Genomic DNA, 18,084 nt, shown 5'->3' on the forward strand with positions numbered 1-18,084 from the left:
GGAGGGGCGGAGCCGACGGGAACTACATTTCCCAGGCTACTGCGCGGCCCTGGACTTCATGTCCCTGCAGCGCCCGGGGCGGCCCTCGAGGACTCCACTTCCCAGAGTGCCGCGGGAGGGCCTGACCTGGTCCTGCCCCCTCCACCTGGCCCCGGCGCGTGGCTGGGCGCTCAGCCGGCGCCGGAAGCGGCTCTGCGGGCAGGTGGGATAAGGCGCAGGTAAGAAGGCGGGGAGCGCTGAGGGGACCTCGGGGGGCGGGGGATGGGGGGGGGCGCGGCATGGCGAGCCGGGGCCTGGACCTTGGGTGCCCCCTGACCATCAGAAATGCCTGAAGGGTGCCGGGAACTGGGGGCGTGGGAGGGACCCAGGAAGCACGGAAGGGGCCCAACTGCACAGTGCGAGTGGTCTCAGAGTTTGGTCCAGGGGTGGAGGACTTGGGAAGCGCCTGGGGAAACGTGGGAGGTGCCCGGCTGCAGTAGCGTCTACCCCAGGGCCTGCTGCTACACTGCCCGTGCCATCAGGAGCAGCAGAATGTCCTGGAAGGGCTCCCTCTGGTCCGGGCTGCCCGTGGGGCTCTGCATCGGGGAGTTCCAAGTCCTCCGGTAGCTGCCCGAGCAGATTTCCAGCCCCCAGGATAGGGTCCTCCGAGGTGGTGGTGCCCTGAGGCCTGTCTATTTCTCCAGGTAGCCAGAAGCTTTACCTGCCCAGAAGGAACCAAGCTTTCCAAGGCTAGCTGGAGTGGGAACTGGGCTGCAAATACAGGCGCCGCCCCTTCCCACAGTCAGTAGCAGGTGGACTTTGGCCAGAAAGCCCTAGACCCAAGGTTGGCTGCCTCCTGTCTTGTGAGCCAGAGAGGAGCCAAATGTTCTCTTTCTTGGTCCAGTTGGGATCAGGGTTGGTTCTCCGGGCTGAGTGGTAGCCCCAGGCTCCCTGTGCAGCTCTAGGCACAGGGCTCCCTGGGGAAGAGAGCTGAGAGGAGCGGATGGCTCAGGCTAGCTGGGTCTGCCTGGTCCCCAGCAGGCAGTCTCCCTGGCCTGGTGACCTCATACTGTGCCCCAGCGCTAGGGGTGGTGACCCTGGGCTGGGGCAGCCCAGGGGAGTGGGGTTCTGTGGGATGGGAGCAGATGGCCTCAGCCTCACATAATTTGGCCCTACAGGTGTAGCCACCATGAGTGATCCTCGGGGGACCAGGCGGATCCTAGTGACTGGGGGCTCAGGGCTGGTGGGCAGAGCCATCCAGAAGGTGGTAGAAGATGGAGCCAGGCTGCCCGGAGAGGACTGGGTGTTTGTCTCCTCCAAGGATGCCGATCTCACGTGAGTCCACCCATCCCTGGAGCACCCCCACTGTGACCTCTCCAGACTGAGAGCTCCGGACCAGCCCTGTCCCTAGCGGGGCCTCGCATCCGGGCCCTCCCTGCCAGATGGCTGGCCTGGCCAGGGTGTGCACAGCTTTGCTCCTGGGCAAACTTCCTCCTTTCTCTTCCTGGAAGTCCACACTCTCCTACCAGCCAGGACCTGGCCTGGCCACTTTCCCTGTTGGCAGCCCCTCCTGCCTTTGGCCCCGCCTGGCTCCTGCCCCCAGTGCCTTGAGCCAGGGCGCTCCTTCCCTCGGGCCTCCAAGCAGCCTCTGACGGCCTGGCTTCCCCACAGGGATGCTGCACAGACCCGAGCGCTGTTTGAACAGGTCCAGCCCACACATGTCGTCCATCTTGCTGCAATGGTGGGGGGCCTGTTCCGGAATATCAAATACAATTTGGACTTCTGGGTAAGGAAGAGCCCCAGTGAGCACTGGGAGCCAGGATCCCAGATTCTGGGGGCTTTCTGGCCAGCTTCCCAAGCTCTTGTTCTGGCCCCATGAAGCTCCTGAGGGTCAGGGCTTGGCCCAGCAGGTGGGGTAGCCCCAAGGGCCCCCAGTGCCCTACACTTGGGCTGTAGGCAGAGGGGCACGCAGGTAGACTGGGGGATGTTTGGCCCAATAGGGAAAGCCAAGAGGTAAATGGGGTTTGGGTGAGCTGAGAGAAGCCAGCATTTGCCATGTGACTCTGCCCCAACTGCTTCCTGCCTCCTGGGCCTCCAGATGCCCCTGCTCCCAGGAGGTCCAACTGCACTAAGCCTGGGGCGCACCCTGGGCTGCAGAGGTGTGAACTGGGCCGTCCGAGGGCCCCACCCATGCCAGGCTTTGCCCCTGAGGGCTGTCCCTGTCTCTGCTGCTGGCCTTGGTGTGGTTCAGTCCTGTTCTGGGCCTGGGATGGTGGAGGCTTAGACCTGATTCTGCACATGGGCTTGTCCTCCTTGTCTCAGCGACAGCCTTCCTGGGAGACTGCCTGACCACCACCTCTCCCCTCTCCCCAGACCACCCAAATGCCCCGGCCAGCTCATGTCCTTGGAGAGGGAAGTGAGGCCCGAGGAGGGGTGTGGCCGGCCCAGGCTTCATTGCTACTGAGCAGTAGAGCCAGGGGTGAGCTCCTGGGTTTGGGGGTGTGGAAGGCCCCCATCTTCCCTCCCTGCCTCAGGGCCAGATTGGGCCCCCTGGGCTTCTGCACCACCTCAGCAGCCCCTGAGGGTGGGGCTCAGCCCTGAGCTTGGGGTGTAGCCCTCTCCTCCGAGGTCCTCCCGCAGCCTCAGGGGAGGCAGGCCTAGACCTTTCTGCAGTCCTGGGGGTGGGCCCTGGGAGTAGCTGGAACTCAGGCTCAGATATGGCCTCCAGGGTGCGTCCCCTCTTCAGTCTCTGGAGGAGCAGGTGAGGCCTTGGACCCTGCCTGGAGGGTCCTGAGCCCTGCTTCCCATCCCTCCCCTGCAGAGGAAAAACATACACATCAATGATAATGTGCTACACTCGGCCTTCGAGGTGGGCGTGCGCAAGGTGGTCTCCTGCCTGTCCACCTGCATCTTCCCAGACAAGACCACCTACCCCATCGATGAGACCATGGTGAGGGGGGGGCCTGGGCAGGGTGGGGCCTGGCTGGGGGCGGGGCTGAGAAGCAGCAGGTCCTCTGCTCCTCCAGATTCACAATGGGCCGCCGCACAGCAGCAATTTTGGCTACTCTTACGCCAAGAGGATGATCGACGTGCAGAACAGGTCCTCCTCCTGCGCCCCCTGGGTGGAGGCCAGTCAGGGCTGGGGAAGGGGTCCGGGGTGCCCCGTGGAGGGTGGGCCCAGGGAGCAGCCCGGCAGGGCTCCCAGACCTCAGCTGGGGCGGGACTCGGGGTGGGATGGGCCAGTGGCCCCAGGGTGAGGGCCAGAGGGGATGCTGTGCCGCTACAGAGCCTACTTCCAGCAGCATGGCTGCACCTTCACCGCTGTAATCCCCACCAATGTCTTCGGGCCCCACGACAACTTCAGTATCGAGGACGGCCATGTACTGCCCGGCCTCATCCACAAGGTGCACCTGGCCAAGAGTGAGTGCCTGCTGCCCGCGGGGGCCCCTGGGGCGCAGCCCGGGGAGGGGGGATGGCTGATGCTGCCACAGCACCTCTGACACCCGCCCTCCCGACCCACAGGCAGCGGCTCAGCCTTGACGGTGTGGGGCACAGGGAGGCCCCGGAGGCAGTTCATCTACTCACTGGTTGGTGCCGCAGCAGGGCACGGCTGTCCCTCAGAACGTCTCCTGGGGCCGCCATGCTAGCCGTGGGCAGGCGGGAGGGAGCCTGGGAAGGGGTAGGGGTCCACGCTGCCCCCGTCCTCGCTGGGGCCCTGTAGGTTCCTGTCTGTGAGAGAGTCACTGAGGCAGCTCTGAGCTCATCTGGAGGAGGGACTTGGGGCACAGCTGGCCGGCCAGTGCCCAGAGGGAGGGACCTGGGCTGGAGAGGGGACGCGCGCCTGTGGGCTGTCACTGGTCGCCTCTGACCCTGGACGTCTGACTGGCAGGACCTGGCCCGGCTCTTTATCTGGGCCCTGCGGGAGTACGATGAGGTGGAGCCCATCATCCTGTCAGGTGGGCGCCCAGCAGCCCCACCCCCACCCCCACCAGCTGGGTGGGACCCCATCTGTCTCTGGAGCCGCCGAGCAGGGAGGGGACTTCTGGGGGCTGGGCAGTGGGGGCCTGACCCGGCCGTTGGTCCCTGGCTCCCCACAGTGGGTGAGGAGGATGAGGTGTCCATCCAGGAGGCAGCGGAGGCCGTGGTGGAGGCCATGGACTTCCATGGGGAGGTCACTGTATCCTTTGGTCGGAGGCTGGGGTGCTTCGAGCCTCCCTGCAGAAGACTGTGCCCTGATACCCCCATGGCACTCACCCTGGCGGCCGGGGGGTGGGGGCACTGCTGCTCTGCCCTGGAGGCTCCTTCTGGGAAAGCTGGGCCAGGCTCAAGAGCAGGCGGGGGGGCGGTGGGGCTTCCCCTTGTGCTGAGGCCTTGACCAGGTGCCCAGTTTGATACAACCAAGTCAGATGGGCAGTTTAAGAAGACAGCCAGTAATGCCAAGCTGCGGGCCTACCTGCCCGATTTCCAGTTCACACCCTTCAAGCAGGGTGAGCCTCCCACCCTGTTCCTCAGGGCCTTCCGGCCTCTCCCGGGGGCCACCACTGCCCCTGCCCAGGCCTCAGTTTCCCCACTGTCTGCTGTGGGGGACACTCTGTGGGTTTGGCCTCCATGCCCTCACTGCAGAGGCAGGACTCCCTGGGTTCCCCTCCTCCTCCCTCCTCCCGGGAGGTTAGGACCACCCTGGCCCTCACCTGCCCACCAGGCCCTCACCTGCCCACCGGGCCCTCACCTGCCCACCTCTGCAGCCGTGAAGGAGACCTGTGTCTGGTTCACCGACAACTACGAGCAGGCCCGGAAGTGAGGCCTGCGGCCGAAGCCAGTCCACCACTTCCCCAGGTCCCGGCCAGCAGTGCCCAGTGGCAGCCACTCACAGAACCTGCCAGGAGCTGGGGGCACCGCCTGCCCACCTGATAGTGGCCTCTGCTCCACTCCGTCTGCCGAGGCAGGCCTCAGTGACTGTCTGGTGGGGTCTCCGTCCATGTCAGGGAAGCCAGGCCCAGCACCCTGCTCCCCAACTCCATCCCTGAGTGTCCCCTTCTGATCCCTGGGAGCCAATAAAGAGCATTTTCACAGGCCTGTGTGCCAACCACCCCTGTCCCCACCCGCCAGCCCCCAAGAGCTGCTGGGCCATGGTGACCAACTGCCCCTGGGGCAGAAGGGTGGCAGTGGGCGGAGACACAGAGGAGTGGTGAGTGGGCAGGTGGCAGGAGAGGGTGGGTTGTCAGCTGGTGGGGACAAAGGGCAGGGCACCTGCAGTGGTTCCAGTGTGGCGGCCAGAGCCAGCCTCTCCCCACACGGCCACATATGGGCCTGGGTAACTGCACTCCCCAGGGCTCCCCCGCTTCCTCCCAGGACTTCGGGGAAAGAGGCTGGGTCTGGGTTTGGAAAGGCCAGGCGGGCACAGAGGGATCTGAGGAGATTGTCAGTCTGCTGGTTCAGGCTCCCCTGGGGCCCCAGTAGAGAGGAGCTCGACCTGGCCCTTTCATCTCCCTAGCCCTAATGTGGCAGCTTGGGTGCTGGGGCCCAGCCTGCCCTTCTCCTGTGGACAGTGACAGGTGTCACGCAGGAGTGACCTGGCGGGCAGGGAGGGGAGTGGCACCTTCCTCAACAGGAGGATTTAGACGGGTTGACCTGTTAGCGCCCTGGCCAGTCAGGTAGTGCTGGCTCTGGGGTCCCCCTCTTCACGAGTGTGTGCGCCCACTCAGTCATGACATCTTTTGTTTATCTGGGCAGTGTCGGCTGTCCCCCCTGTGCTGGGCACACAGTCCCGCCCTCTGCGCCCTGTCCAGCTGACCACACACTGCATTTGTCACCACCCCATTCCTCTCCCCGTTAGTGTCAGTGCCTCCCTACCTTCTCAGCTTCTGTCCAGACGGTTATTCCTCTCTGAAGCCCATCCCACCAGCCTGCTTCTCCAGAAATTCCTTCCCTCCCCCACCCCCACGACTCAGAGCTCCAGGACCAGGTCTGCCTTCATGGTGTTATCCCCCCGGGCGCCAGCCATTTGTGAATGAAGGGTCTGCTGGTTAAGGGAGATGGGCAGGGGTGGCACCTGAGTTGGAGCTTGGATCAGCCCAGTGAGAAGGGGGCAGGAGCAGAAAGGCCCGGACGTGCCTGGGAGGACACTAATAGTGGTTGCATGTCCTGAACTGTCCCTTGCAGGATGTGTGTATCATAGAGGGGCAGGTCTGCAGGGTAGGGCTTTGGCTGTCCATTCTGCTGCTGTGAGGCCTTCATTCCCAGCCTCAGAGCAGGGGCTTCTCACTGAAGGGACAGCGTTGAGTGAGTGAGGGACTCTCATTGTTGAAGAACTTCCCAGTTGTTGTGTCTCACTGTTTTTGTGACCCCATGGAGCCCGCGAGGCTCCTCTGTCCACAGGATTTCCCAGGCAAGAATACCAGAGTGGGTTGCCATTTCCTCCTCCAGGGGATCTTTCCCAACCCAGGGATTGAACCTGTGTCTCCTGTGTTGCAGGAAGATTCTTTACACTGAGCCACCTGGGAAGCCCGCTGAAGAATTTAGAACGTGCCAAAGTAGAGTTTAAAGAAAATAACAAAATTTTTTAAAATGCAATCTTAAAAGCTGCAATCTAAGCTTATTTTTCCTAAGTCAATAAAAAATTACAAGCACACCCCACACCCACCCTCCCCCTCTCAGTCTCTAAGGTGCTTCCTGTCCCCAGCCACACACTTTCTCCCTTAGAACCAACTAGAGAGGCCAGGTCTCTCCTGGGGAACACCTCAGGAAGGTCTCCCCTGCCTCCCTACATAGCTCCCTGAGAGGCTCTCAGAAACCAAAACCCAGGCTGACCTGAGGAGCTTCTTTAACAGCAAAGCCGCAGACCGCTGCTCCCACGTTTCACTGGCTGCGTCAATTTTATGCTGTCACTCGGACCCACTGCAACTTGGGGGAAAGCTGACCACAAGCCGGGACCAGGCAGCCCTGTCCCCCACACCCGACTGCTCACAGGCTCCAAACAGAACCAGTGCGCGCTGTTTCCACCCAGAAACCGGCCCGAGGCCGGCAGAGTCCCACTCGCTAGCTACTGATAAGCGGAAGTCCGGATTCTGGCTGCCAGGAGTTTCATCAGAATCTGCTCAGCCGCCGCCTCCTGGAAGCTCAGCTGGCCGGTGTCCATCAGTGCTTTCCCATTGGCCCCGCGAGGGACCCCATCCCACAGCAGCCTCCACCCTTTCCGACCCTTCGCTTGTAAATGGACCCTCTCAAGTTGCTACTTGCGAAATCCACACACCAGTGGAGCACCGAGGTACACAACCGGCCAGAGTACCGGACGCTTCGCGCGGCGCCGCGCCTCGTCCCTCGCGGCACTACGCACCGCACGGAAACCCCGGGAGAGGGCGGAGCGTGAGGTCTCCGCAGCCAGTGGACGAGCGCAGGTGAGGCCCCCGCAGCCTATTGGCGTAGCTGAGGGCGGGGGTGGGGCGCGGCGCGGCGGCGTGATGGCGGCGGCGGCGGAATCCGGCGGGAGGCGAGTAGGCTTCGTGGGCGCGGGCCGCATGGCGGAGGCCATCGCGCATGGCCTCATCCAAGCAGGTAGGGCGCCACGGGCGTAGGGCGCGTGGGGACCCCGGGCTTGGGGCCAGCGGGCGTCGGAGACTGGCCTGAGGTGAGAGGGGCGGGCTTACCCTGTCCCGTGCCCGCCTGCCCCGCGGATCCCAGAGCAGCGCGGCGCCCTAGGCGCAGGGGCCCCAGGGTGGAGCTCGCCGTCGGACGTGGGACAGGACGGCTCGCGGACTCTGCCTTTCCGGACTCTGTTTCCTCTGGGAGCTCGGCTGGAGGGGATGTGGTGGAGAGGGTCAGAGCCAGCCGTCCACACGGTAACCGTAAGGCGGTCGGAATTGGGATGCGCTGTGAGTGCATCAGTTCAGTCGCGTCCAACTCTTTGCTACCCCATGGACCACAGCACGCCAGGCTTCCCTGCCCATCACCAACTCCCGGAGCTTGCTCAAACTCATGTCCATCGAGTCGGTGATGCCATCCAACCATCTCATCCTCTGTCGTCCCCTTCTCCCACCTTCAATCTTTCCCAGCATCAGGGTCTTTTCCAATGAGTCAGTTCTTTGCATCAGGTGGCCAAATTATTGGAGTTTCAGCTTCAGCATCAGTCCTTCCAATGAATATTCTGGTTTCCTTTAGGATGGACTGGTTTGATCTCCTTGCAGTTCAAGGGACTCTCAAGAGGCTTCTCCAACACCAGAGTTCAAAAGCATCGATTTTTGGACGCTCAGCTTTCTTTATAGTCCAACTCTCACATTCATACATGACTACTGGAAAAACCATAGCTTTGACTAGATGGACCTTTGTTGGCAAAGTAATGTCTCTGCTTTTTAATATGCTGTCTAGGTTGGTCATAGCTTTTCTTTCAAGGAGCAAGTGTCTTTTAATTTCATGGCTGCAGTCACCATCTGCAGTGATTTTGGAGCCCAAGAAAATAAAGTCTGTCACTGTTTCCACTGTTTCTCCACCTATTTGCCATGATGTAATGGGGCCAGATGCCATAATCTTAGTTTCTGAATATTGAGTTTTAAGCCAAGTTTTTCACTCTCTTCTTTCACTTTCATCAAGAGACTTTTTAGTTCTTTGCTTTTTGCCCTAAAGGTGGTGTCATATGCATATCTGAGGTTATTAATATTCCTCCCAGTAATCTTGATTCCAGCTTGTGCTTCATCTACCTGGCATTTCACATGATATACTCTGCATATAAGTTAAATAAGCAGGGTGACAATATACAGCCTTGACGTACTCCTTTCCTGATTTGGAACCAGTCTGTTGTTCCATGTCCAGTTCTAACTGTTGCTTCTTCACCTGCATACAGATTTCTCAGGAGGCAGGTCAGGTGGTCTGGTATTCCATTGTGAGTGCATAAAATAACATATATGCTGAGTTTGGAAGATTCAGCACACAAACAAAAAGTAATGTATCTTAGTAATTTTTAATGTTGATTAGCTGTTGGAAGGATAACATTTTAGCTACCTTAGTTTAAATAAAATGTATTATAATTAAACTTGTTTTTTCCTGATTGTTTAATATGACTACTAGAAGTTGCAACGTGACATGTATGGGTTGAGCGATGTTTCTCTTGGACAGTCCTAGCTTAGAGTGAGATCTCGTGAGTTGCCTGACCGCTCTGAGCCTATGTCTCTTCTTTTGATTTGTTTGCCAGCAGCACTCCTAGTATCCGGCACTGCACATCTGGAGCCAGATCATCCTCCATCCTTCATGTTGTAGGGTGTTTAGCTCCCTTCCGTGGCTTCTCCCCACGAGGGGTCAGTAACATCCTCAGTTGTGAGAGCCAAAAATGTCTCCAAACCCTGCCATTGTTGGGGGCAGGCAAAATCATTGGTTGAGAAGATCATGGCATCCGGTCCCATCACTTCATGGCAAATAGATGGGGAAACAATGGAAACAGTGACAGACTTTATTTTCTTGGGCTCCAAAATCACTGCAGATGGTGATTGCAGCCATGAAATTAAAAGATGCTTGCTCCTTGGGAAAAAAGCTATGACCAACCCTGACAGCATATTAAAAAGCAGACATTACTTTGCCAACAAAGGTCCATCTAGTCAAAGCTAAGGTTTTTCCAGTAGTCATGTATGGATGTGAGAGTTGGACTATAAAGAAAGGTGAGCATTGAAGAATTGATGCTTTCTAACTGTGGTGTTGGAGAAGACTCTTGAGAGTCCCTTGAACTGCAAGGAGATCCAACCAGTCCATCCTAAAGGAAATCAGTCCTGAATATTCATTGGAAGGACTGATGCTGAAGCTAAAACTCCAATACTTTGGCCACCTGATGTGAAGAACTGACTCCTTGGAAAAGACCCTGATGCTGGGAAAGATTGAAGGCAGGAGGAGAAGGGGACGACAGAGGATGAGATGGTTGGATGGCATCACTGACTCGATGGACATGAGTTTGAGCAAGCTCCGGGAGTTGGTGATGGACAGGGAAGCCTGGCATGCTGCAGTCCATGGGGTTGCAAAGAGTCAGACACGACTGAGCGACTGAACTACAGCAGGAATGGTGGTGGTGTCCTGATCGTGCTCCACAGTATTTAGGATCTTTTTGTGGTGATTATGGACTAGCTTTTTGCCTTTAGCTGTATGTCAAGGTCTAGAGAGATGAAAATCATCAGAAAGCAGGTTATTGCAAGCCTCAGGTGTTTACTTGTAAAACTTGGAGTGTTACCTGCTACCCCCAGCTACATGGAGTTCATGTTGACACAGTGCAGGCAACACATAGTGGCTGCCACCATCTGTCCAGGTTGTGGGGTGCATTTCTGCCTTCTTGTTAGACCTTGTAGAAATCTGATCTGTAGAGGATTCTGCCAAACAGGCATTCTCTGCTTGGATGTGCCAGCACAGACACACCCATAGACACACCCTCTTCCTAGGGTTCACCCTCATCCCTCACCCTCCCTTCCCGGGCCTCCGTACCCACCATGCCCCCTCCCCAGCCTTCCTATTCCTAGTAGCAGCAGTCCCTGGGATCCATGTCCTCACAAGACAAGGCGAACTCCTGGTCCCTGTGTCCAGCATCGTGTCTGGACTCGGCAGCAGGTAGGCAGCCGTGACTGCTGGGTAGAATCAAGTGAGACTGGTGGTCTGGTCTGGTCCCGGCCTCGTGGAACTGCCCTGCTGAGCTCCTGGCTTCTTGGAGAGGCTCAGGATAGCCCAGGTGTGGCTGAGCCTCAGAGACTTGCAGACCCGGCAGGCTCGCTCCACCGCACCGCCTTCCTCACTGACACCCCCGCTCTTCTTTGTTTTTCCCTCCAGGAAAAGTGGAACCTGAGCACGTGCTGGCCAGCGCACCCTCCGACAGGAACCTCTGCCGTTTCCAGGTGAGCCGGGCAGCTCCCAGGTGGCTCTTGGCTCCTGTCCCTCAGACACTCCTTGGGGCCAGGGAAGTGCTGCTTACTTGGCTAAAGTTTTGAAATGGCCTGGGCTGGGGAAGGGGAGGTCAAAGGCCAGAAGGAACATCAGGGTCGTGGAGGGCCAGGGCGGGGTAAAGGGGCGTGCATGCTGGGTGGGCAGGAACGTCATGGGCACTCACCGGCTCAGACGGCTTGAGGCTGTGCTGCCGTCAGGGCCCACCTGAGGTCAGGTCCTGAGCAGGGACGGGTGGTCTGGCCACTGGGAGTAGAGCCATCCGCAGTGGGGGCTGGCAAGGGGGCTGCGATCTGGAGGACGCCTGCTGACAGACCTGGCCCTGGCGTCCCTGCTGCAGGCCATGGGCTGCCAGACCACCCACTCCAACCTGGAGGTGCTGCACAGCTGCCCCCTCGTCTTCTTCGCCACCAAGCCCCACATTCTGCCCGCCGTGCTGGTGGAGGTGGCTCCTGCTGTCACTGCAGAGCACATCTTGGTGTCCGTGGCCGCTGGGGTGTCCCTGAGCACCCTGGAGGAGGTGAGTGGCCCTTGAGGGTGCGGTGGGGCTGAGACGCTGACCCCAGGCTGGGCTCTGCTGACCAGACTCGACTTCCCATCCCGGCCATCCCAGACCGGCTGCAGCTGGGGCCTGGCCCTTCCAGAAGCCAGCATGGGTGGGTTGGGGAGCAGAGTTTTCCGCCGGCTGGCACAGGCCTCACTGACCACAGCCTCTCTCTGGCAGCTGCTGCCCCCGAAGGCTCGGGTGCTCAGGGTCTCACCCAACCTGCCCTGCATCGTCCAGGAGGGTGCCATGGTGATGGCACGGGGCCGCCATGCTGGGAGCTATGAGGCCCAGCTCCTGCGGTCCCTGCTGGAGGCCTGCGGGCAGTGCGAGGAGGTGCCCGAGGCCCAGGTGGACATCCACACCGGCCTCAGCGGCAGCGGCGTAGCCTTTGTGAGTGTGGTGGGCAGCCCTCCCTCTGCAAAGTGGGACCTTCCCAAGCCCCTGCAACAGCCCCTGCCCCCAGGGATCCGCGCTTGGTCCTCAGCTGCCTGTGTGTGCCCACCCGTCAGTGCCTTCCTGGGCCTTTGAGACCGGCCCCTTGGCAGACCTCTGGGCTCCAGCCTTGGCTCTGGTGGCTGGTGCCCTGGGCCTTGTTCTGAAGGTTCCCAGCCTTCTCCAGGCTGGGTGCTGAGTCCCAGGGAGGGCTAGCTTTGACTCCCGCCCCCTCCCCACTGCTACAGGTGTGTGCCTTCTCTGAGGCCTTGGCTGAAGGTGCTGTCAAAATGGGCATGCCCAGTGGCCTGGCCCACCGCATCGCTGCCCAGACCCTGCTGGTGAGACCCTGCTGCACGGCCCGGGGAGTGTGTAGAAGGGGAAGGTCAGCATGGGGAGGCGGCCAGCTGGCCTGAGTTGAGACAGGGTGCTGGGGGGATGAGCTGCAGACAGGCTGCCAGCACCATCCCCCCGCCAAGTCACCCCAACACCTCTCTCCAGGGAACAGCCAAGGTGCTTCTGCAGAAGGGGCAGCACCCGGCTCAGCTGCGGACTGACGTGTGCACGCCAGGCGGCACCACCATCTACGGGCTCCATGCGCTGGAGCAGGGTGGGCTGCGGGCCGCAGCCATGAGCGCCGTGGAGGCCGCCACCTGTCGGGCCAGGGAGCTCAGAAGGAAGTAGGTGTGGGCCACGCCTCTACCCTGTGGTGGCTTGGGTCCCCTCTGTCCTGCAGGGAGGAGGGGCCCTGGCCCGCAGGGAACACAGCAGGGTGTGGCCCCTCCCCGGACCCTAAGCTCCTGGCAAGGGCAGGGAGAGCTGGCCCTGATGACCCTTCCCTGGGTCAGGAGCCCCGGAGGGTCCTGTGGCCTGGCCTCTGACTACCAGATTTGGTTCTCAACATGTCCGTGAAGGGACCAACAGGCCTGGAAAGCCAGAAACGTGGGACCTTTGTTGGGGGACTGCCCCATCCCTTGCAGGCCCAAGTGCTGGAGCCCCTTCCCGCCACCTGCCAGGCGTCTGTGAACAGGGCTGACGCACCCGCCGGCCAACCCCACTCTGCTGCTCGGCCTCGAGCCCTCCCCGAGTTCCAGCCACCAGTGTCCCGCTGGCCCTCAGCCAGGGACTGCTTGTCTGACCCCGGCCCTTCTACTAGTTAGAATGGTCAGCCTGAGTCCATTTCTTCACCTATTTTTTTTTTTTTAACCTTTAAAATGGAAATAAAGATGCTGTACTATAGCATGGAGCGATCCATGTTTCACTGGAGGTGGATAAAACCAAATCCCAGGGCCTGGAGTCCCATCAGCAAGGCCCTGGGCTCAGACTCGGGTGGGTGGTGCAGACGGGGCTCCCCTCTATCTCCCATCACCCCCCCTCAGCAACGCGTTGGCCACCAAAGTCCCTGGGCCCAAGCTGGGCCCTGCCCTGAGGTGGCCAGTCTGCGTGAGGCACCTGTGGGCCCACTGCTGTCCCTCCCTGCTTCTCAGATGGCGTTCTGGAACTGCGCACTGGATGCAGTTACAAAAGTAAGACTGGGACAGAGCTTGTGTGAAGTGGGCATGTTCAGCCTTTATTATAAAGTGAGGCTGGCTGTGAAAGGGCCCCTTGACAGAGTAAGCACCTCAGAGCCCACTCCAGCCCCCCCTGCCCCCGAGATCCTGACATGCTCTCGGGCCCACAGGCTCAGGGCCAACCCCCGCACTGGCAAGGCCCCTTCCTCACCGCAGGCTCCAGGGCTCCATCCGTGGTCCGCTGTCACCTGGGGGCTTGTTCCCCAGTGTGTGGTCCCTCGGGCAAGGCTGGCCTGACACGGTGGGTTCACTCTCCCGACCCCCCTGGTGGGCTGGTATCAGCAGAAGTCATGGGTGGCACTTTCTGCCCGCTGCTGATTCTGCCAGGTCAGCCCTGAGGTCCTGCCTGGGGGCTGCTGGCTTGAAATTCGTGACCCTCGCTGCCTTAAGGTGAACAGGAGCGGAGAGCCTGGCGGCTGAGATGCCTCGGGCCCAGCGGTAACCACAGCAAGGCACTTCAGCTGTTCTCCCCACGGTTCACAGAGCTGAGCTCCAGGAGCTGGGCCTGCACTCTAGGGAGGAGGACTTCAGGGGCCCTCGCGTGAGGTGTCCTCAGCCCCACCCTTGACCAGGCCCTGGCTCTTCAAGGCCCAGACCAGCCTGCGCTGTGCCTCATTCTTGCACTGCCATCTGGCACTGGCCAGAGCTGCCTTCTGGGGTGCAGCCTCAGTGCCCCAGAGGGGGTGAGGCAGGAGGCTCTGTCCCAACACCCAGTTCCCAACATCAACCGCAGCCCCCTTGCCCAGACCCCGGGGACAGAGGACCAAAGGTGAGACCGGGAACCTGGCGAGAGGAGTGGCACCGAGGATACCACCAGAGACTACTCTGGCCCGGCGCCCACCCGGGCTCCGAGTCCACTCCCTCGCAGGGCCCTGCAGGACAGAGGCCCCGCAGGCAGGCTATGGTGAACAGGCGCTCTCGCCCGGGCCCCTGACGGTATGACATGCAAGACATCCTGAGGCCAGAGGCGCGGGCCGGGTGCAGGCCTGCCGCAGCTGCTAGTGGAGTGAGGGCAGCAGGTGAGGTGGAGGCTTTAGCCGGGGCTGGTGGCCATGCCTCCCTTCTCGCCTGGAATCCTCTGCACCATCCATCAGCTTTCAGATCGGACATATACACGTACATGTGTGGGTGTTTTGACTAGAGGTGGTTCCAAGGAAGAGCTGACATCTTTGCTCCGGGGGCACCCCCGTGGCCCTGCCACCATGCATGGCCCTTCCCTCCCAGAAACACATCACCTGGGTGTGGCCTCCACAGCCCAGGAGCACCAGGAGGCGGGGGCAGGTGAAGAGGAGGGCAGAGCACCGAGGCAGGCAGCAGCACCTCAAATCCAGCCCTCCTCAGGGCTCTGGGCGTCTCTGCCGGGCAGCCCCTGGGAGACCTGGGTGTCTCAGCCTCAGGCCCCCAACAGGGTCCTGAATCTAGAGCTGAGTGGAGCAGCAAAACAGTGTGGGAGCTGGAGGGTCACACGGAGCCCTCGCCGCCTCCTTTCAAGCCGTGCCACCCAGAAGCCTAATTCATGGCCTGTGGGAAACGGCTCCTCAGCTACGCCCCTGGCAGTGCCGGGAGCCGGGCAGCCTTGGAGGGGAGCTAAGGCACTGAGGGTTGTCCTGGCATGGCTGGCGGTGCCACAGGGGTGCTCCGAGAAGACAGCATGGCTCCGGGCCCTGAGGCTGCTGGGGTGTGGGGCAGGGGCCCAGGTCTAGTGCTCCTCAACCCTACAGAATGAAAGCTGTTTAGCATGGCATTTCCTTAAAGACAACACAAGGAACCTTGGCTGCACCCAGAAACTCAAAGCCCCATCCTTCTTTCCCAGCCCCCCGAGCATCTGCCCAGGGTCTGAAGAGTACCTGGAAAAAACAGAGTTAATGCGCCAAACCAGAGACCAGTGGTGTGCTTCCCGCTGGGACGACCACAGAGCTGTGATCCATGGGGACCGGACGCCGGGCCCTTGTCCAGGGCAAGTGCTGGGCCACAGGGGCTGGGGGGACAGGAACGTGGCTGGGGCAGCCCCACAGGGGCCAGAGAGAACACGGCTACCTGCTCTCTGCTAAGCGCTGTGGCGTATGCCAGGTCCGCATGGGAGGGCGCCTGGCCGAGCCACGTGTGGGCCTGCCCGGGGAGGAGGGGCGGCCATGGCCTCTCTTCCAGCTAACCCAGCACCAGATGGGGTGCCAGTGGAGGGGCCGGCCCTTCACCAACGGGGCTCTCTCGGGCCAGGCCGGGATCCCTGTCAACCCCTGAGCCTTGGGGGTGGGCCGCTCCAGGGAAGGCAAGGCAAGACGGGATCTCTGTCTGTCCCCCCTCCACGTGCCTCAGGAGAAAGGCCACTGGGGGCTGCCGGGGCGGGCTTGGTCACAGCCCGTCGTCGGGAACTGTGGATGAGGGCCCGATGCCCCCCAGCCTCCGGGCCGTGCTGATGAGTAAGCGCAGCTGCACCAGCTTCTGCGGCCCCACCTCCCGGGGGTCCTGGGTCTCCAGCCACCGCAACGCTGTCTCCAGACCCCGAACGGCCTCCCCAGCGGTGGGGACGGCCTCCTCCTCTGCTCCTCCTGCCACCGCTGAGGGTAGGCTGGCGGGGAGCAGGGGGCCCCTGGGGACCAGCACGGGAGGCCGGCTGGGGCCCCAGTCCTCTCTGCCACTGTCGGGCAGCCCCCCATCATCGTCCAGGTGCAGCCACTCGGCCACCTCCTCAGGAGCCAGGCGTTTGTAAGCCAGGGCTGCCAGGTGCGTGAGGTCGCTGAGCACCCTGCTGCGCTCCGCGGCCTCCTCGGCCTGGCCAGCAGGCTGCCCAGCGCGCTCCTCCACCGGCCGGGGCTCGAAGGCAGCCCGCAAGCCCAGCAGCCAGCAGCGCTCAATGCTACCCGCCTGCACCAGGTCCCAGGAGAGGCCGGCCAGGTAGAGCATGTCCTTGAGCATGAAGCTGCGCATGAAGTCCAGCGGGGATCCCCCGGCGCAGGACACGGCCAGCCGCAGCAGCTCCCGCTTGTACAGCTGCTTAAACGCGACCACCACCCCCTGTTCTAGGGGGGCGGGTATGTGCACCCGGCCGCTGCCCCTGCACAGGAACAGCACCCGCACGGCCCCGTCGGGGGTCTGCAGCTCCTCCGGGGGACCGATGGGCTCGGGCCGGTACTTCCTGCGGGTCTCCTCGCTCTCCTCCAGGGCGGGCATCCTGGCCCCAGAGCTGGGGCAGGGAGGGTGGGCCACCAGCAGCACGGCCTTCTGCTGCAGGCAGCTGCGGCGCAGGTAGCGCCTGACACCCGGGACGAACTCCTCGAAGAACCAGCCGCGCAGCAGCGGACGGCTGAGCCAGGCGTCGGGGCTGTAGCGGTAGGAGGCGGGGAACTTGTCCTGGTTGTGGTGGCGCAGGCTTGGTGGGTCTGGCAGCTGCCCGATGACCAGCGGCTTCAGTTTGTGGCTGCCGGTCAGGTTAGCGGCCAGCAGGACCGTCACCCGGTCGCCCCGCCAGCGGTGGCCACAGCCCCCCGCGCCCACAGGCGCAGCCTGCTCCGGGAGCAGCTTCCAGTAGAGGCCCGTGACGTTGGCGTTGTAGATCTGCTCGTCGCCGTAGCCGCCCTCGGCGGGGGCCAGGGTACTAGCGGCGAGGTCGGGCAGGGGACCGGCGCGGGTGGGCTGCGCGGGCTCCTGCTTGACGGGTGGGCCAGGCGCGGGGCCGGCGGCCGCGGGATCGGCCTCGCCGTAGATACGCTGGCTGGAGATGCCGTGGCGCTTCTGCCAGCGCCAGAACCAGCCGTGGCTGGCCTTGAAGGTGCATTCGGGCCCGTAGATCTGGCGCGCGAAGGCTTTGGCCTGCGCCTGGATGAGCGGCCCCGACAGCGGCATGCCGTGCTGGCGCGGCGCCAGGAACCACGAGTAGACGGCGCGGTCGATCTCCTCCTCGTTGGCCAGCCGCATCTTCTTGCACTGCGTGCCCACCTCGCCACCCAGCTGCTCCAGGAACCAGCGCAGCTTGGGTTCGTCCTTAAGCCAGCCGCGCAGCGTGCCGCCAGGCACGCCGAAGTCGCGGCACACGCTGGCCTGCCGCTCGCCGCCCTTGACGCGCTCGATGGCTTGCAGCTTATCTTTGATAGAGTAGGCCTTGCGGAAGGCCATCTTCACGGCGACGCGGGGCCGCGGCCCGGGCGCGGGGGTCGGCGGCCGCGCGGCGGGGACCGGGGCGGGCGCGGGGGGCCGCGGCGGTTGCATAGGGCGTCCGGGCGGGGGTCGGCGACCGCGGCGAGGGGCCGGGACGGCCGGGGGTCCCGCAGGGTACATGGCTGCTGCGGTAACCGCGACGGCAGCGGTGCCGCTGGAGCCGGAGCCATACGCCCTCCCGGCCGGCGGCGCTGGGCCGGCGCCGGGGGCGGGGCCGGCCGGGCCCTCCCCTTTGTCTCGCCCGGGGCGCGCGCAGGCGTGCTGGGCCCCCAGTCCCCGCGCCGCGCCGCGCGTCACTGGCCCCCGCCCGCCGAGTCCATCCGAGCTGCGGCGGAGGGGGACGGCCGGGGCCGGCGCCGTGTCCAGTGGTTTGTTCCAGCTCCTCTCGGAAAGATCGAGCTTCACGGGTGTCTCCCACTGACTTCTCTCCTCGCTCCCGCGGGGAGCGTCGCACGGAGGGCCCCGGCCGCGCCGTAGGGCGTGCGCGCGGGCTGCGTC

General features: G+C 62.4%; 3 protein-coding genes across 12 annotated transcripts; 2 read left to right on the plus strand and 1 right to left on the minus strand.

Annotated features, from left to right (window-relative positions):
• Window positions 1–102: 102 nt before the first annotated feature.
• On the plus strand, window positions 103–6,820 carry GFUS (GDP-L-fucose synthase). Of its 8 annotated transcripts, none has more exons than XM_020881056.2 (11): window positions 104–218; window positions 1,158–1,314; window positions 1,651–1,765; window positions 2,801–2,929; window positions 3,006–3,079; window positions 3,266–3,399; window positions 3,502–3,566; window positions 3,869–3,935; window positions 4,077–4,156; window positions 4,367–4,466; window positions 6,454–6,560. In XM_020881056.2, the coding sequence occupies exons 2-11, from the start codon at window positions 1,169–1,171 to the stop codon at window positions 6,543–6,545; spliced, it is 1,002 nt and encodes a 333-aa protein (XP_020736715.1). In that variant the 5' UTR covers window positions 104–218; window positions 1,158–1,168; the 3' UTR covers window positions 6,546–6,560. The 8 variants fall into 8 exon arrangements, with proteins under 8 accessions (XP_070320521.1, XP_020736715.1, XP_020736714.1 ...); XM_020881055.2 differs by lacking the exon at window positions 6,454–6,560 and adding an exon at window positions 4,682–5,051 and having other exon boundaries at window positions 105–218; XM_070464421.1 differs by lacking the exon at window positions 6,454–6,560 and adding an exon at window positions 6,751–6,820 and having other exon boundaries at window positions 106–218.
• A 582-nt stretch (window positions 6,821–7,402) lies between these two features.
• PYCR3 (pyrroline-5-carboxylate reductase 3) lies at window positions 7,403–13,099 on the plus strand. Of its 3 annotated transcripts, none has more exons than XM_070464428.1 (6): window positions 7,403–7,533; window positions 10,771–10,835; window positions 11,222–11,401; window positions 11,606–11,818; window positions 12,109–12,245; window positions 12,362–13,099. In XM_070464428.1, exons 1-6 carry the CDS (start codon window positions 7,440–7,442, stop codon window positions 12,492–12,494), a joined length of 822 nt encoding a protein of 273 aa, XP_070320529.1. In that variant the 5' UTR covers window positions 7,403–7,439; the 3' UTR covers window positions 12,495–13,099. The 3 variants fall into 3 exon arrangements, with proteins under 3 accessions (XP_070320529.1, XP_070320528.1, XP_020772579.2); XM_070464427.1 differs by having other exon boundaries at window positions 7,405–7,533; window positions 12,109–12,201; XM_020916920.2 differs by lacking the exon at window positions 7,403–7,533 and adding an exon at window positions 9,966–10,554 and having other exon boundaries at window positions 12,109–12,201.
• A 305-nt stretch (window positions 13,100–13,404) lies between these two features.
• TIGD5 (tigger transposable element derived 5) lies at window positions 13,405–17,978 on the minus strand. Its single transcript, XM_070464364.1, has one exon. The coding sequence runs from the start codon at window positions 17,704–17,706 to the stop codon at window positions 15,784–15,786; it is 1,923 nt and encodes a 640-aa protein (XP_070320465.1). The 5' UTR covers window positions 17,707–17,978; the 3' UTR covers window positions 13,405–15,783.
• Between the last annotated feature and the right edge of the window lie 106 nt (window positions 17,979–18,084).

This window comes from Odocoileus virginianus, unplaced genomic scaffold (genome assembly GCF_023699985.2).
Source record: "Odocoileus virginianus isolate 20LAN1187 ecotype Illinois unplaced genomic scaffold, Ovbor_1.2 Unplaced_Contig_23, whole genome shotgun sequence".
NCBI classification, from domain to species: domain Eukaryota; kingdom Metazoa; phylum Chordata; class Mammalia; order Artiodactyla; family Cervidae; genus Odocoileus; species Odocoileus virginianus.

Bases quoted from the DNA above. Each gene is read 5' to 3' on its own strand.
- GFUS (XM_020881055.2), top strand. From the start codon at position 1,169: ATGAGTGATCCTCGGGGGACCAGGCGGATCCTAGTGACTGGGGGCTCA. The intron at 2,930-3,005 runs GTGAGGGGGGGG...CTGCTCCTCCAG, and splicing joins ACCCCATCGATGAGACCATG to ATTCACAATGGGCCGCCGCA. The intron at 4,467-4,681 runs GTGAGCCTCCCA...CCTGCCCACCAG, and splicing joins GTTCACACCCTTCAAGCAGG to GCCCTCACCTGCCCACCGGG.
- PYCR3 (XM_070464427.1), top strand. From the start codon at position 7,440: ATGGCGGCGGCGGCGGAATCCGGCGGGAGGCGAGTAGGCTTCGTGGGC. The intron at 7,534-10,770 runs GTAGGGCGCCAC...TTTTCCCTCCAG, and splicing joins GCATGGCCTCATCCAAGCAG to GAAAAGTGGAACCTGAGCAC. The intron at 11,402-11,605 runs GTGAGTGGCCCT...TCTCTCTGGCAG, and splicing joins CCCTGAGCACCCTGGAGGAG to CTGCTGCCCCCGAAGGCTCG.
- TIGD5 (XM_070464364.1), bottom strand. From the start codon at position 17,706: ATGTACCCTGCGGGACCCCCGGCCGTCCCGGCCCCTCGCCGCGGTCGC.